Source organism: Mesoplodon mirus (genome assembly GCF_964341445.2).
Source record: "Mesoplodon mirus genome assembly, chromosome: 6".
NCBI classification, from domain to species: Eukaryota; Metazoa; Chordata; class Mammalia; order Artiodactyla; family Ziphiidae; genus Mesoplodon; species Mesoplodon mirus.
The window spans coordinates 51,053,861-51,071,429 of record NC_138982.1 but is presented as its reverse complement, the minus strand read 5'-3'; the positions used below and the strand labels follow the sequence as shown (position 1 = coordinate 51,071,429).

Below are 17,569 nucleotides of genomic sequence, written 5' to 3'. Positions count from 1 at the left end.
AGCTGCCAGCGCAAATCAAAAGTTCCTCGCTGCCAGGGCACAACGCTAGTGGAATGAAGGCGCCGGCGCTGGCGGGCAAAATGATCTCCTTCCCAGGACCGCGGCATGGTTTCACCACTGCGGGCAAAGAGAAGCCTTCAAAATGGTTCCATAACACCCCCTAGTGGCTTCCACCGTTATCAGATCAAGAAACAGCCCAACTACCCAAGAGGAGGGAACGAAACATACTGTCCTTTACAAATTCCAGAAACCTGTGTCAATTCCCTATTTCGTGCCATAACTTACTATACTAGGATTAAAAGGTGCCTCTAAATCTCTTCATACTTTATTCAGGCCATGCCAGCATTCGTAAATATTCGTTTATTTGGGCTTAACACACATAAAAGTTATGAAATCGTAAAAATCGAGACACACACTAGTGTCTCTTTCAAATATGACTTTTATCTCCTGGGAGATAGTTGAAGGGGTCAGAGTAAAGACTATGATAACTATCCGGTGGTTGGTTTGTTGGTTAGTATGTGGTAAGCAAGAAAAGCACAGTAGACATATGGATAAAAAGACACAGATTGCAGTCCTGACTATTAGAGTGACCTTGGGCACATGATAATCCATATGGGCTTAATCATCCATTTAACAATTATTTGAACCGGGTGCTGAGGCTACAAAAATGAATAAAACTTAGTCTCTAGACCCTCACAAGCTCACTTTACTAATTTGTAAATTGGGACTAACAACCTTAACTCTTTGTCAAAAAGATTAAACATGTGACCACACCCTGTTCACAAGTTTATTTACGCTTCCTTAATTTAATCCTCTCTACCTCTGCTCCTAGAAACTCAAGGTCGGAAAAGGAGTTAAATCATCTAATGCAATCCGCTATAATTCCACACTCATTCCACCAAGATTTTTTGAGTCAGGGAATCCGGCTAAAGCCTAACAATGATTCACGACCTTTTAAGAGCTTAACCCTCCTGCCCTGTAGACAGCTGCCCTTTTCGTCCCCAATAGGCTGCGGCCCCTCTTTGGGGTTTGAAACGCCACATGCCTTGCCTACCCCGAGCAAGACCATTCTCGCACGTCCACAGGAGGAGCTTAGTGGGAAAAGGGCGCCTGGCGCGCGTCGCTTCTCCCACTTCTTCCGTGCGGGAGGGAGGGCCGGGGGCGGGCGGGGGAAAGTTCCTTCGGCAGCCTCGCCGGGAGCAATTCTAGAGGGTGGAATCGCCCGCTCGTTTCGGGAGGGGCGGTCCCCCGCCCGGAAGGGACCAGCCGCGGCGCCGAGGTGCCTGCCTGGGGTGGGGGCGGGCCGCCGGGCCACCCCCGGCGCTTGAGGCCGGTGGTCCCTCCCAGGCCGGGTGTGCGGAGAGGCCAAGCCACCCGTTCCCCTGCCCCCACTCTCACCTAGTCACCTCCCCGCCCTCTCGGCGGGCCCCTGAGGCGTGCGGCGCAGGCGCGGAGCGAGGCGGTGAGTGCGGCTGCAGAGCCTGGGCCGGGGCCCTGGCAGGCAGGGCATAGGGCGCGCGGGGAGGGAGTGGGGCTGGCCCAGCGGAGCGCCCGGGAGCGTGAGGGCTAGAGCGGCGCCGCCCGCCGCCGTGCGCCCGAGGGCAGGGCTGCGCGGCCCCTCCAACCGTGCTCCGGCGCCTTGTCCGCCGCCTCGGAGCTGCGCCTGGGCTGGCCGGGCGGGGCCCGAGGACTGGTGAGTGTGAGGGCGGAGTGGGTCGGGCGCTGCACTGCTGCAGGGGCCGCGGGCGTGCGGGCGTGCGGGCGCAGCTTCCTGCGGGAGAGGGCAGGGAAGACCGGATGGCGTCTTTTAAATGGAAACCCTGCCTTCGTTTTCAGGCGGGATGGCGCTCCCCTCCCCCATCCCGAAGGCAGTTCCATCCCCTGTGGAGGATGCCTCCACCCCGGCTCGCCTCGGCCCCCCGCTGTTTTTTTCCGAAAGGTGCCTCTGGGGTCGGGGCTTGGGAGTTTCCGCTAGTCGCCGGGCCCGGGTGGGGCCGGTGCGTGGCGCTGGGGTGGAGGCGGCTGGGTCCCGGTGGCTCCTGAGGGGCCCCTCCGGGCGTCTGGGCCCGGGACGCCCGTCGGTGCCACGCTGGCTCTCAGGCCCTGCCGGGTGGCATCTTCACCCTCCGGCGGCGCGTCCCTTGACCGCGCCTCTAGCCTCAACCTTCAGGCCTCGGTCGCGGCTATAAGTCTCCAGCCAGTATAGTGTAAGCCACTTGTTAGGCTGCTTATAACTCCTTTTGGTCTTGTTTTTCAGTACAACCAAGGGACACGAGTGATTTGAGGCAGTTTATCTCTTAGCAAAGAGATAAAGCAAAGACTGACACTAAATTGGACATACAGTGTCAGTTCTAGTTCAAGTTTTCCTGTGGCATTTTTGTGTTTCATTTCTTTTAAAATCCGGAAAATATATACTTGTTTCAAAATGAAGGTGGAAAAGAACGTGCTTTTAAAACTCTTTAGAAGAAAACTGTAGCTTTTTACTGTAAATGCTTGTCTTATGTTTATACCAATTAGAAAGAGAATATTTACATTGCAAGAAAGGCCTTAGAAAGGTTGAACTCTTTGATGTAAGTGCTGACTGCCTATTATCTGTAGTGTGTTTTGTACTTAGACGTTTTTATTGTTGAAAAAAATGACAGGTGGAAAAATGCTGATGAGTGCCTTGTAAGTTGCTTTTAAAAAAATGTTTTGGATGGCATGATTTTCTTTTTGTAAACGTAAAATATTTGTGAATACCTTAGCATGAGAAAAATGTCTAGATGTGTATGCACCAAAATGTTAACATTGGTTTTTCTGGATGAATAGATTCTAAGTGAGTCAATTCATTTTAATTTTTTTCTAATTTTACTGCAGTGACATATATTACATCTGTAGTTTGTTTTTAAGGGAGGAAGGGGAGTTGAGTTAAAAGGTGCATGTTCAGAATCTTCCCAATGAAAGGAGGACTAGTTAGCAAATGTGTATGTGACATACCTAAGTAAAAAAGCCAAACTTCTTCATCAGGGCCGTTATACATACAAAAGGCACTTAAAAACATTTGCTGAAATGAAGGATGGTTAGCATTTTTGGTCTTCAGTGGGCATTGTACCATCTTGGCTTCAAGGAGGTCTGGTGAGCATTTGGATATTGTTTAGCCCTAAGTAGGAGTCAAAACAATTCCTGATCAAGGTGATCCTGTTCCTTCCACCTGACAGTCTGAATCCAGGCCAGCTTGCAACATTAATTCTGATGCCATGCTTGGTTTCCTTTTCTTGGTTTTTTGAAAGAATTTGAAGTGTTTAACATGCTCGGCTGACAGTTTTCAGTGTTCTATCTGATACTTGTAGAACATTTAGAACATGAAGTATAAAGGTTTTAGCTGTGTAAATTCTGGAAGTGTACAAAAGGTATTAGGAATAAGTCTTCAGATTTTAGTTTATTACATAAATATGAAAACCGCTTTTCTTTTTTTATTTTTTAATGCACTTGATGGGGGTGGGCTCGCTATTTGTGTTGTTAGGTGAGGCATTATATATATTGACACCATTTCTGTAAATCATGGTTGTCAATTTTTTTGGGTGATTCCCTTCCCCTCCTCCCAGTTGGTGGCTGAGTAAGAACTGGAAGCAAGACGTAACTTTCTGGTAGCAGTGATTAGAAATGAAGATTTACTCACACAGTTGTTCAAAACCCAGAAGTCAGAAGACATGCTTTTTCATCTCTGGTTCTGCTACTTTGTTGACTTGACTTTCCCTGAGTTTGTTTCCTCATCAGTAAAATTGGAGTGGATTTGATAGTAGCCCTTCTATGTACTTCACAGGATTGTTGTGAAGATCAAATAAAAGAAGGAAAATTTGCAGTAAACTCAGCAGCACTATAAGTATAGTATAACAGCATGTGTAGTGCTGATATACCCAGAACTTAGTGAAGCAGCAAAAACAGTATGTTCACCTCAAGTTCCTTACCACTAGAAATGAGATGGTCTTAGTAATGATGCCAAGTTCTACCTGCTATATAGTATATCACCGTGGTGATAAGAAAAGCAGTTTATAAGCTGGTAGAGAAGACTTCACAATGCATTTTTTTCCCCTGACATTCCTTACTTTCCCAGTGCTACAGTGGGAAGAACACTAATCTGAAATGGAGTAGGCAGTTCTGATTCTGACACTGATCTATTACTTGAATTGGGGTGATCACTTTATCTCCCTATTTGTTTCCACAACTAAAATAAAGGGATTGAAAGCATGGTCTTCAAAATCAGATCTTTGTTCAAATCCCAGCCCTGTCACTTATTAAGTATTCATTCCCCTGACTTAAATTTATGCCTCAGTTTCCTCATCAGTAACAAAGGGTAAAGAATAGCGGTTTTGAGAGTGTTGTGGATTTTGCAAATCGTAGGGTTAAATAAAATAATGTACACAGCATGGTAGGTAATTGGTGCTCAAATGATCATTATTATACTTTATTAAATAATCTATAAGGATTTAAACAGTTTAAAGTCTAATTTGGAGTTGGCTTGCATTATATTGGCTTTCACTGTGGCTAAATAAATTAATGAGATTTATATTCCTATTTTGGGGTTAAGATACAACTATAGCTTTAGAAGGTAAATTCATTTCAACGAAACGTGACACATTTACATATAGTCACATATTTATAGATTTATACAAGTTTTAGTACTTAATACAGTATGTTCAAAAGAATATTGTACTTGAGTTAATAATTCTGTATAGCTTTCTAGTTGACTAAGATCTGGTACCATTATATTCTTTTTTTTTTTTTAACTTTATTTAATTATTTATTTATTTGGGCTGCGTTTGGTCTTTGTTGTTGCACACAGGCTTTTTCTAGTTGCAGCGAGTGGGGGCTACTCTTTGTTGCAGTGTGTGGGCTTCTCACTGCAGTGGCTTCTCGTTGCGGAGCATGGGCTCTAGGCTCACAGGCTTCAGCAGTTGTGGCACGCGGGCTCAGTAGTTATGGCTCAAGGGCTCTAAGCACAGGCTCAGTAGTTGTGGCACATGGGTTTAGTCTCTCCACAGCATGTGGTATCTTCCCAGACCAGGGCTCGAACCCATGTCCCCTGCATTGGCAGGCAGATTCTTAACCATCGTACCACCAGGGAAGCCCACCATTGTATTCTTGAGTCTCAGAAATGAACTATATATTTGCTCATATGACTTTTGTCATGTTTTTCTCTACAGGCATTTTTTTTACCATCTGTGAAAACTTCCTGTAATTCATTTTTCCTCACTCCAGTATTAAGAATTACACCAAGTAAGTGGGATGTAGTAAAACTAATTAGTCAATTCTATAACAGTCTGTCGGAATTTAATCATTCAGTGGCTGCCATACTCTTTTGTTCTCGAAAGAATGTTGAATGTGACCTCATAAGTCAGAAAATGATTTTTTTCTTGAAAATTATATTCTGAGCTTCTATACGATGAGTTTTTTGTTGTTTTTTTTTTCCCCCTGAAGCCAGGGCATCAATACAGATTTGTGACAGTATTTTTTTGAGGGAATGTATCTACCCGTGGCTTCAAAACTGCATCAAAATATTCCTAACTGTAAGAAATGTACCTGTAAAACTCTTAATTTGGTGCCATATGCACAATTTGTCTTCTATAAAAAATAATTTAAGCATAAGACTTATGTTATTATCCAGTTTTCACAATTACATCCACATTTGAAAAGGAGTTCTCGACTTCAGTAAGAAAGAAAACAGAACTTGGTGTCCTGCCTTTAAACTTGATCAGAAAAATAAATCCAAAATGTAAGCAGAAGCATTGTTTAACATTTCTCTTATGAGGTGGATTTTCATGTGGCACACATACTTCCTATTGCCAATAAATTACTTGGTTAGAAGAAAATTTTATAACAATATTAACAGTTGTGATATATTTGTTAAATTTTTCCATTTTTAGATTAAAGAGATATGAATGAATATCCTAAAAAAAGAAAAAGGAAGACTTTACACCCTTCTCGTTATTCAGGTCAGTGTGTGATTAAATTATTTAAAAGTTAGGCCATGTATTCCCATGCTATTGTGTTTCCATGATTTTCTCATAAATGATCTGATAAGAGTTAAATATCTGGGTCAACTTTTAGGTAAGAGTAAACTTTAAATAAATTAACTGAATATATATTTCTCAATGTCTGCCATGTGCTAGGCACACATCAGAACTTTACAGACATTGTTTATTCCTCACAGCTTCATGGTTTATAGATACTTAAAATTAGATATCCAAAGTTACATACTTGTACAGCATAATGGATATTTGCCTGTATGATTCCCAAGCTTGTGCTTAAGGCACAGCAATAACCTTGGTGGAAGATGTTTTGCATCATTGGGAAAATACTTCATCTTGTACATTATTTTCAGAAATATGAATTTCTTTTTGCTTGTGTAATTTTAGATCCTTTCTTTGAGGTTGGCTCTGCTGTCTTGGCAAATAAGATGTCTTTGGCCATCTGTAACAAATGCAACCCACATGCATATACTTGGGGCAGTCTCAGGTATACCTGTTAACCAACCCAACCTACACATTTTTCATATCTGAGGAAATTAAGCCTGGTTTACTGCTTACTGGCACTTCCCAGGCAAGAGTTGAAATGGCTATATTCAGAGCCCTAACTGGTCCTCAGACTTTCCCCTATGTGTTATGCTTTTCCTACCCTACATGGCAGATCCTCTTGGTAGTTAATTCAATGTTTTTTTTGGTTTGTTATTTTTGGGTTTTTGTTTTGTTTTGTTTTGTTTTGCAATTAACATGTATATTGCATACTTATATTTTGTGGGATTCTGACCAAGGCAAATGTATCTTTGTGTGCTTCAGAGTATTATATTTTAAATTGTATAATTTATGGTTCTTTCAAAGCTCAAAGTCAATGTCAGATCTGAATTATAAAAGCCTTGAGAATTGAGGGAAATATTAATACTTTATTACAAATACTATGAAATTTTATATCAGTTAGATAAAGAGATTGCTGTCATTAAATGTATATATGTTCAGTATGCTTGAAATTTTTAAAATTTTGTTTTCAGATTCCTCTGGAATAAGCAGAATTGCAGATGGATTCAATGGCATTTTTTCTGATCATTGTTATAGTGTTTGTTCTATGAGACAACCAGACTTAAAATATTTTGACAACAAAGGTATATCTAAATTTTCCAAAATATTTTTCTTTAAGTTGCTTTTATAATTTTTCATTTCTTTTTTGAAAATGTGGGTGAAAGTGATGATTTCAAAATGGGCAAGTGTTTAAACTTAAGAAAACAAAAGAGTTTTGTGTAAGAAAGTGAATTTTAATTTTTAACATTATTTCAGAGATATAAATCAAAAACACATCCTCCTAAATCAATTTTAATCAGCTAGGAATCAGTGGCAAAGCAGGAATGACCCAGAGTTTGGACCATTTATGATGAAAGGTGAAGAATACTGTTACACACAGTTCTTCCACTCAGCTATACCTTTCAGTCTGGAGGGCTAATGGAAGGAAAGAACAGAGGGTGAAGGACTTGGTCATTTTCAATCTTGTATCTTCTACTGACTCCTCTTTTTAGAGCATAAGATGAATAGTAACTTGCATTTGTTCTCTTCTTCCTCTGCAATAATCAAAACTCCCAGTTCCCAAGAGCTCCTATTATAGGTACAGATACATAAATTATTTAAAGAACATGCAGGGATTTCCCTGGGGCACTAGTGGTTAAGACTCCGTGCTCCCAGTGCAGGGGGCCCAGGTTCAACCCCTGGTCAGGAACCTAGATCCCACACGCTGCAACTAAGAGACTGCATGCCGCAACTGAAAGATCCCACGTACCACAACTAAGACCCAGTGCAGCCAAATAAATAAATAAATAAATATTTTTTAAAATAATAAAAAATAAAAATAAATAAATTTTAAGAAAAGAACATGCAGAGTCAGAGACATCAGTATTAACTCATGTTTGGCTTAATATAGACACAAATGGTTACATACAGAAACATTAATGGGTATATTTATATATACATGGTAGTGTACATGCACATATTTTTTGCTGTGTTAGCTGAGGGGGCCTAGCAGAAATGACAACCCAGTAGCAATGAGCACATCTAGTGCCCAGACCTTGGTTTCTAATACCATTTTCCAATAAAAGAAACAAGGGCTTCTTGGAGAAATGGCTGATTTAAGGGAGAGGAAACAAATCTGTACAGAAGAATTCCAAATTATTTATGTAGATATCCTCACTCAAGGAGGTGGAGCATAACTTTCCACTCCTTAAGTGTGGACTGCACTTAGTGACTTAATTCCAAGCATAGAGTATGGAAAGTAAAAGAGTGACTTTACATTGGAGAAACCTAATAAATACCCCGGTTATCAAGTTCAACGTCAACAGTGATAAACCAAGTTAATAGTATGTACTCTTGATATGATATGATAAAAATGACAGTTTGCCTCTGTGTTTCCCTCCCAATAATCCATAATCCCAGTCTAATCATGAAAAAAAAACCAAAGTTCATTAGTGGGACATCCTGCAAAATACCTTACCAGTCTCCTCAAAATTGTCATGGTCTTTGAAAACAAGGGAAGTCTGAGAAACTACCACAGTTAACAGTAGCCTAGAGACATGACAACTAAATGGTAGATATCCTGGTTGGGATCCTGGAACAGAAAAAGAATATTACGTAAAAACCAAGGATATCTGGATGAAGTATGGACTTTAGTTAATAACAACTTACCAGTATTGGTCATTAATTGTAACAAATATTAATGTAAGATGTTAAGAGTGGAGAAACTGAATGGAGGATATATGGGAATTCTCTGTACTGTCTTTTTTTTTTTCCTGTAAATCTGAAACTTCTAAAACATAAAGTCTGTTTAAGAAAGACCTGATGTTGAAGTGCAGTTTTCTCTACTGACTGGCATTTCAGCTTGTCCATGTTAACTTTAAAACACTGGGGCTTTAACAAATTGAAAGAGAAAAATCATATGATTATCTCAATAGATGCAGAGAAAGCTTTTGACAAAATTCAACACCCATTTATGATAAAAACCCTCCAGAAAGTAGGCATAGAGGGAACTTACCTCAACATAATAAAGGCCATATATGACAAACCCACAGCTAACATCATCCTCAATGGTGAAAAACTGAAACCATTTCCACCAAGATCAGGAACAAGACAAGGTTGCCCACTCTCACCGCTATTATTCAACATAGTTTTGGAAGTTTTAGCCACAGCAATCAGAGAAGAAAAAGAAATAAAAGGAATCCAAATTGGAAAAGAACAAGTAAAGCTGTCACTGTTTGCAGATGACATACTATACATAGAGAATCCTAAAGATGCTATCAGAAAACTACTAGAGCTAATCAATGAATTTGGTAAAGTAGCAGGATACAAAATTAATACACAGAAATCTCTTGCATTCCTATACACTAATGATGAAAAATCTGAAAGTGAAATTAAGAAAACACTCCCATTTACCATTGCAACAAATAGAATAAAATACCTAGAAATAAACCTACCTAAGGAGACAAAAGACCTGTATGCAGAAAATTATAAGACACAGCTGAAAGAAATTAAAGATGATACAAATAGATGGAGAGATGTACCATGATCTTGGATTGGAAGAATCAACATTGTGAAAATGACTCTACTACCCAAAGCAATCTACAGATTCAATGTAATCCCTATCAAACTACCAATGGCATTTTTCACAGAACTAGAACAAAAAGTTCACAATTTGCATGAAAACACAAAAGACCCCAAATAGCCAAAGCAATCTTGGAAAGAAAAATGGAGCTGGAGGAATCAGGCTCCCTGACTTCAGACTATACTACAAAGCTACAGTAATCAAGACAGTATGGTACTGACACAAAAACAGAAATATAGATCAATGGAACAGGATAGAAAGCCCAGAGATAAACCCATGCACATATATGGTCACCTTATCTTGGATAAAGGAGGAAAGAATATACAATGGAGAAAAGACAGCCTCTTCAGTAAGTGGTGCTGGGAAAACTGGACAGCTACATGTAAAAGAATGAAATTAGAACACTCACACCATACACAAAAATAAACTGAAAATGGATTAAAGACCTAAATGTAAGGCCAGACACTATCAAACTCTTAGAGGAAAACATAGAACACTGACATAAATCGCAGCATGATCCTTTTTGACCCACCTCCTAGAGAAAGGGAAATAAAAACAAAAACAGGGCCTCCCTGGTGGCGCAGTGGTTGAGAGTCCGCCTGCCAATGCAGGGGATACGGGTTCGTGCCCCGGTCTGGGAGGATCCCATATGCCGCGGAGCGGCTGGGCCCGTGAGCCATGGCCGCTGGGCCTGCGCGTCCGGAGCCTGTGCTCCGCAGCGGGAGAGGCCACAACAGTGAGAGGCCCGCATACCGCAAAAAGAAAAAAACAAAAAAACAAAAAACAAATGGGACCTAGTGAAACTTAAAAGCTTTTGCACTGCAAAGGAAACCATAAACAAGATGAAAAGACAACCCTCAGAATGGGAGAAAATATTTGCAAATGAAGCAACTGACAAAGGATTAATCTCCAAAATTTAAAAGCAGCTCAATATCAAAAAAACAACCCAATCCAAAAATGGGCAGAAGACCTAAATAGACATTTCTCCAAAGATATACAGATTGCCAACGAACACATGAAAGAATGCTCAACATTAATCATTAGAGAAATGCAAATCAAAACTACAATGTGATATCACCTCATACCAGTCAGAATGGCCATCATCAAAAAATGTACAAACAATAAATGCTGGAGAGGGTGTGGACAAAAGGGAACCCTCTTGCACTGTTGGTGGGAATGTAAATTGATACAGTCACTATGGAGAACAGTATGGAGGTTCCTTAAAAAACTAAAAACAGAACTACCATACGACCCAGCAATCCCACTCCTGGGCATATACCCTGAGAAAACCATAATTCAAAAGGGCACATGGGCATCCCTGGTGGCGCAGTGGTTAAGAATCCACCTGCTAATGCAGGAGACACGGGTCCGAGCCCTGGTCCAGGAAGATCCCACATGCCGCGGAGCAACTAAGTCCATGCAGCACGACTACTGAGCCTGTGCCCTAGAGGCTTCGAGCCACAGCTACTGAAGCCCGCGTGCCTAGAGCCCGTGCTCTGCAACAACAGAAGCCACCGCAATGAGAACCCGCGCACAGCAACGAAGACCCAACGCAGCCATAAATAGATAGGCACGTGTACCCCAATGTTCATTGCAGTGCTATTTACAATAGCCAGGACATGGAAGCAACCTAAGTGTCCATGGACAGATGAATTGATAAAGAAGATGTGGCACATATATACAATGGAATATTACTCAGCCATAAAAAGAAATGAAATAGAGTTATTTGTAGTGAGGTGGATGGACCTAGAGTCTGTCATACAGAGTGAAGTAAGTCAGAAAGAGAAAAATACCATATGCTAACACATATATATGGACTCTAAAAAGAAAAAAAAATGGTCATGAAGAACCTAGGGGCAAGATGGGAATAAAGGCACAGACCTACTAGAGAAGGGACGTGAGGATATGGGGAGGGGGAGGGGTAAGCTGTGACAAAGTGAGAGAGTGGCATGGACATATATACACTACCAAATGTAAAATAGATAGCTAGTGGGAAGCAGCCGCATAGCACAGGGAGATCAGCTCGGTGCTTTGTGACCACCTAGAGGGGTGGGTAGGGAGGGTGGGAGGGAGGGTGACACAAGAGGGAAGAGATATGGGAACATATGTATGTGTATAGCTAATTCACTGTTACACAGCAGAGACTAACCATTGTAAAGCAATTATACTCCAATAAAAGTGTTAAAAAATAAATAAACGGGGCTGAGCTGAGGGAATAAAGACTTACTCAAACTCAGTAATTTCAAGTTAAAATTCCCAAGTAACTTTAAAAAGTGTATTCTAGTCCAAATAGGGCATGGAAACAAAAGTAGTTGCTTGTTTGGACAGATTTTCTGTGTATCTGTGGTACGCAGATAACAAAGCTTTTCATAGCTAAATTTAAGTCCTTAGTTCTGTTGGAATTCTAAATTATATTTAAAAACATTTGTGCTTTGTTTTAGAATAATGTTTACTGCTTTGATATAAATAATAAATATTTTTCCAAATCCCTTTTCACAGATGATGATTCTGATACAGAGACGTCAAATGACTTGCCAAAATTTACAGATGGAATCAAGGCCAGAAACAGAAATCAAAACTACCTGGTTCCCAGTCCTGTACTTAGAATTCTAGATCACACTACCTTTTCTACAGGTAAGGGAAAGTAATTAATAGAATTTGCACATTTTGTATAGATCAGTGAAAAAATAATAAGTAAAATAAATTTCTTTTTGTCAGTGACTTATTTAGTAGGTCTTATTTAGTAATAATAATAATAATAGCCTTGTTTTATTTCTTAGAAAAATCTGCTGATATTGAAATTTGTGATGAAGAGTGCGACTCCCCTGAATCAGTCAACCAGCAAACTCAAGAGGAGAGCCCTATAGAAGTTCACACTGCTGAAGATGTTCCAATTGCTGCGGAAGTGCATGCAATTTCTGAAGATTATGATATAGAGACAGAAAACAATTCCTCTGAGAGTCTCCAAGACCAAACTGATGAAGAGCCACCAGCTAAACTTTGCAAAATTCTTGACAAGAGCCAAGCTTTTAATGTGACTGCCCAGCAGAAATGGCCTTTACTGAGAGCTAATAGCAGTGGCCTCTATAAATGTGAACTTTGTGAGTTCAACAGCAAATATTTTTCTGATTTAAAGCAGCATATGATCTTGAAGCATAAGCGTACTGATTCAAATGTCTGTAGAGTATGCAAAGAAAGTTTCTCTACCAACATGCTCCTGATCGAACATGCCAAACTGCATGAAGAGGATCCCTACATTTGTAAATACTGTGATTATAAGACAGTAATTTTTGAGAACCTCAGCCAGCACATTGCAGACACCCATTTTAGTGATCACCTTTATTGGTGTGAGCAGTGTGATGTACAGTTCTCCTCAAGCAGTGAACTCTACCTACATTTCCAGGAGCACAGCTGTGATGAACAGTACTTGTGTCAGTTCTGTGAACATGAAACGAATGATCCAGAAGACTTGCATAGCCATGTGGTAAATGAGCATGCATGTAAATTAATAGAGTTAAGTGATAAGTATAACAATGGAGAACATGGACAGTACAGCCTCTTAAGCAAAATTACATTTGACAAATGTAAAAACTTCTTTGTATGTCAAGTATGTGGGTTTCGGAGTAGACTTCATACAAATGTTAACAGGCATGTTGCTATTGAACATACTAAAATTTTTCCTCATGTTTGTGATGACTGTGGGAAAGGCTTTTCAAGTATGCTAGAATATTGCAAACATTTAAATTCACATTTATCTGAAGGAATTTATTTATGCCAATATTGTGAATATTCAACAGGACAGATTGAAGATCTTAAAATTCATCTAGATTTCAAGCATTCGGCTGATTTACCTCATAAATGTAGTGACTGCTTAATGAGGTTTGTAAATGAAAGGGAATTAATAAGTCACCTTCCAGTCCATGAGACAACTTGATTGTTCTCTTTAACTTCCATAATGTTGATGTAAAATAATAAATTTGACTTTTTTGCAGATGTTAAAATGGATGATTTTAAACACAACTTATGAGAACTGTCTTTAACAAGATCTTTTTAAATTTTTTTTCTTGGCATTGCTACCTTTTTCAGTATATAATTGTATCCTAAATGTGGCATTTTCAGTGTATTGTAGTTGGTATTTTTAATCGCTTTTGGTGACTATCGTCATATTTCTTACATGTTCTCTGATTTCATAAATCGATAAGAAACAGATGTACTGAAGAAATTAGACTATAGTTTTCCTTCCGTAAACATAGGTGCTGTAAACTTTTTCTTTAAACTCAAAACAAGATCAGTTTTTCATGTATGAAGTCGTTAAAGTACTGTACTACCAGAACTAAAGTGCAACATAATACGCACTTAAGTCCACTGATAGTCCCATTAATAAGATCCAGACCCTCCTTTGCATTCCCCAACAATTATTATCCCCAAGGCAATCAGTGAACTCCCCATCTGTGTGATTGTTTCAGTGACACTAGGAGGCCAGCGTTATGGTAAGAAGGAGAGATCTGGTTTTCTTGGCAGTCTTTTTTTAATTCTGACTCTATTTTAACCCCATCTATGTGCTAAATAATTTTAAATGGGGAGAAACTGGTAAGGGGTTTAACAATAAAGTAACATTTCATAACTCATTTATAAATGAATAAACAGGTTATTTATAATCTGTTCACATTTCATTTTCAGTTATGCAACTGCAAAGTCATACCCAAACTTCTGATACCAAATCATTTTCTGAGAAAACCCCCTGAAGTATTAAAATGGAAACAGGAAGATGTGGGAGATAGGGGTTGCTGTATGAAAATGTATAGATTACTTTTGATAGTGGTAAATCAATCTTCTATATTAGTTTCCTGTGGCTACCATAACAAATTATCACAAACTGAGTGGCTTAAACAATAGAAATTTATTGCCTCACAGTTCTAGAGGCTAGAAATTCAAAATTGAGATATTAGCATAGTTGATTCCTTCTGAGAGCGGTGAGAGAAGGATCTGTTCCCCGCTGCTTTCCTTGGCTTGTACGTGGCTGTCTTCATGTTCACATGGTCTTCTCCCTGAGTGCAAGTCTGTTTCCAACTTTGCCCCTTTTACAAGGAACCAGCCAGTCATTGGATTAGGGCCCACCCTGATAACATCATTTTAACTTGATAAAGACACTATACCCAAATAAGTTCATATTTTGATGTACTGGTGCCCAGGACTTCAACATGTGAACTGAGTGGAGTGAGGGAGAGGCACAACAACTACAAATCAGTAACAGCTTTTTATAGTATCAAGGAGATTGCATTTTGTGCATTATTGACCTCAAGTATAATAAACGCTGGCACTAACTATATTGTCATTCAGAAATATTGATGTAGTTGAAAAGACTGATTTATGACCCACGGTGTTTTTTTTTACTTCAAGACCCATGGGAATTGAGTCTGTTTTGAGAATGGTGGCAGCAACAAGTTTCAAAACCAATCATTTTTATTTCCACCATTTTGTTATATATGCATACCTGTATTGCTAGAAACTACCATTCTATCTGATTATCACATTCCAGGTAGAGCTGTCTGATGTAAATGTTTCTTAGAAGATTTAAAATTATAATGAAATAGGAAGAAAACATTAGAAACCATCTCGTCTACACCCTCTAGTTTTCTAAGTTTCTTATAGAAACAGAAACTTAGGGTTATTATTAGGCCAGGGTCCCAAAACAGACAGGAGTGGAATCCAAGTTATTTGGCTTCCAGTGTAGTTATGTTTCCATTACACCGTGTTACATAAAAATCTAAGGTTTGTCCTTGGGACGTTTTTCATAACTACGTAACCTAGCCATTCAACTACCTTCTTGGTAATTCTGTCTATACTTTTTAAATATACATCCAGCTTCAGGAATTTGATTTTTAGGAAACAAACCTTAAATAAATAATGCCTGGGTTTTTTTTTAATTGTGTATTTTACAGCTTTACTTTTGATCAGGTGTTAGTAATCAAATTAGAGATTGTAATGCAACTACTCCAGAGGTATTAAATCCAAGTTTTAGAACCATACAATTTAGTGCTTTTTTGCTGAATCTGCAGCTTGAGGCCACATCTCACTGACAGTTTGTCCAATAAAACCTTTTTGCTTTGACTCAGCTTTCAAATAAGCCTATGACTGACGATAAATTGCTGAGGTAGCAAGTCTATATTTTTAGCTAAATGAACTTCTTTGGAAAAACAAACCTACCTAAAAAGAAAATTTTCTAATTGCTTCTAGATTTTTTCTGCGCAAAAACAGACATTTCCACTGTACTCTTTTGTGACTCGAGAAAACAGATGGTGATGTTTATTAGCGCTACAATAGAATTCTTGGCAGTAGTGAACAGTAGTGCTGGATCTTTTTTTTTCATCTTCACTTTGCAGTTCATGTTATTTGAAAATGACTGTGTGGTACTCAAAAGCTTGTAAATTTCCTGCTTGTGAATTTGCCAATTTTACCATTTTAAATCACCTTTCTTATTCCTCTGAGTGTGTCATCACGTATTAACCAGTTTCTCTGTTTCACAGGGTCTGTAGCCTGTTAGGTGATAGCTGAATTATTGGCAGGTGTAGCCAGTAGCGTTTCGTTTTCCCCCAATAAACTAACACTATTCCTAGTTTTTAAATCTGATTTTCAAAACATTGAATTACTTAATTCCTGGCAATTTACAGTTAATCTTACTCAGCTTGTTCTCCCAGTCTTACCTTTTACAAGCATGTTAATATACTCCCCAAACTACTGTGATTAATTTTTGATGGAATTTTCATGACTTAAAAGCACTATAAGTGACATAAATTTGAAAAAGCTAATAAAAATCAAATAGCCATGGGAATTCCCTGGCGGTCCAATGGTGAGGACTCCATGCGTCCATGGCAGGGGGCACGAGTGAGATCCCTGGTCGGGGAACAAAGACGCCCCAAGACGTGCGGCACAGCCAAAAGAAAAAAATACATATCAAATAGCCACAATCCTCTTGAGAAGCAGATTGACTTAAAAGAATCAATACTTTTTAATTGAAAATAAATAGTTTAACTGTAAATCCCAACAGAGAAGCAAATCTGGCTAGTCAGTTTTACCCTATGATTAACAGTCTCATCCCTATAAATTAAAAATGAACTTTTGAATATATATTCCTTTGTAACTCAAGTTCTGATGACTGAAGATAGAGTACAAGAATTATTCATGGCATTTAGTTTATGGATTTACAAATATATCTTATATTGGTTTAGCTTTCCATAAATTAAGCTCTTAAGACAACAGTCAAATCTAAGAGAAAAAATGTGTATGTACATTTATGGTATAAAATGTAAATTCACAAAGCTAAAAGTTGTTACATGTAATTTACATGTTTATTATATGAAGTTATATGCTCAATTTGTAAGTTTAAAACTAAAAATATTAATAGTTTATTAGTTGCTTGGAGTCTGCTTCATACTAGTGATTTGAAAAATAATTTTCTATATAAAGATTTTTCCATATTAAAGCATCACCACAACTTCCTTGTTAAGTTCATTCTCCTTAGTAACCTTGGTATTAAACTGGTAACTACCTGAACCCAAAATAAATCACATTTATGAAAAGTAATTTCTTCATTGTAAAAATAATTTTCTCACATGGCTAAATAGGAATATTGTGTCATCTACTAGTCTTAATCCCATACTTTAAAAGGGATGACTCGATACTTTTTTAGGGGAATTTTTGTTGTTACAACCTTTAAGTTTGTTGTTTATTTTGAGTTTTAAATAGGCAAACAAATATGACCTGGATAATTTTTTTCTTGCTAAAAATATTGAGCTGAATGAATTACACATTGAAAAATTTAATGAAAAGTATGTTTTGAATAAAAAATGTTTTCTAGTTTTTAAATATCTTATCCAGATAGTGTCCACTACTGAAAAACATTACAGTTGAAATCATTGATACTTTTGCCCTTATTCTTCAGAATAAGCTGAGATTA

General features: G+C 38.7%; 1 protein-coding gene across 7 annotated transcripts; it reads left to right on the top strand.

Moving 5' to 3' along the window:
- The first annotated feature begins 1,254 nt into the window (after window positions 1-1,254).
- On the top strand, window positions 1,255-16,237 carry ZNF639 (zinc finger protein 639). 7 transcript variants are annotated; one of them, XM_082624640.1, is made up of 7 exons: window positions 1,469-1,693; window positions 1,837-1,939; window positions 5,184-5,256; window positions 5,904-5,972; window positions 7,025-7,135; window positions 12,112-12,246; window positions 12,393-16,237. In XM_082624640.1, exons 4-7 carry the CDS (start codon window positions 5,915-5,917, stop codon window positions 13,544-13,546), a joined length of 1,458 nt encoding a protein of 485 aa, XP_082480766.1. In that variant the 5' UTR covers window positions 1,469-1,693; window positions 1,837-1,939; window positions 5,184-5,256; window positions 5,904-5,914; the 3' UTR covers window positions 13,547-16,237. The 7 variants fall into 7 exon arrangements, with proteins under 7 accessions (XP_082480767.1, XP_082480768.1, XP_082480766.1 ...); XM_082624641.1 differs by lacking the exons at window positions 1,469-1,693; window positions 1,837-1,939 and adding an exon at window positions 1,255-1,462; XM_082624638.1 differs by lacking the exon at window positions 1,837-1,939.
- Window positions 16,238-17,569: the final 1,332 nt, after the last annotated feature.

Coding starts and splice junctions, on each gene's coding strand:
- ZNF639 (XM_082624642.1), top strand. CDS start 5,915: ATGAATGAATATCCTAAAAAAAGAAAAAGGAAGACTTTACACCCTTCT. Junction 5,973..7,024: donor ACACCCTTCTCGTTATTCAG/GTCAGTGTGTGA, acceptor TTTTGTTTTCAG/ATTCCTCTGGAATAAGCAGA. Junction 7,136..12,111: donor AAAATATTTTGACAACAAAG/GTATATCTAAAT, acceptor CCCTTTTCACAG/ATGATGATTCTGATACAGAG.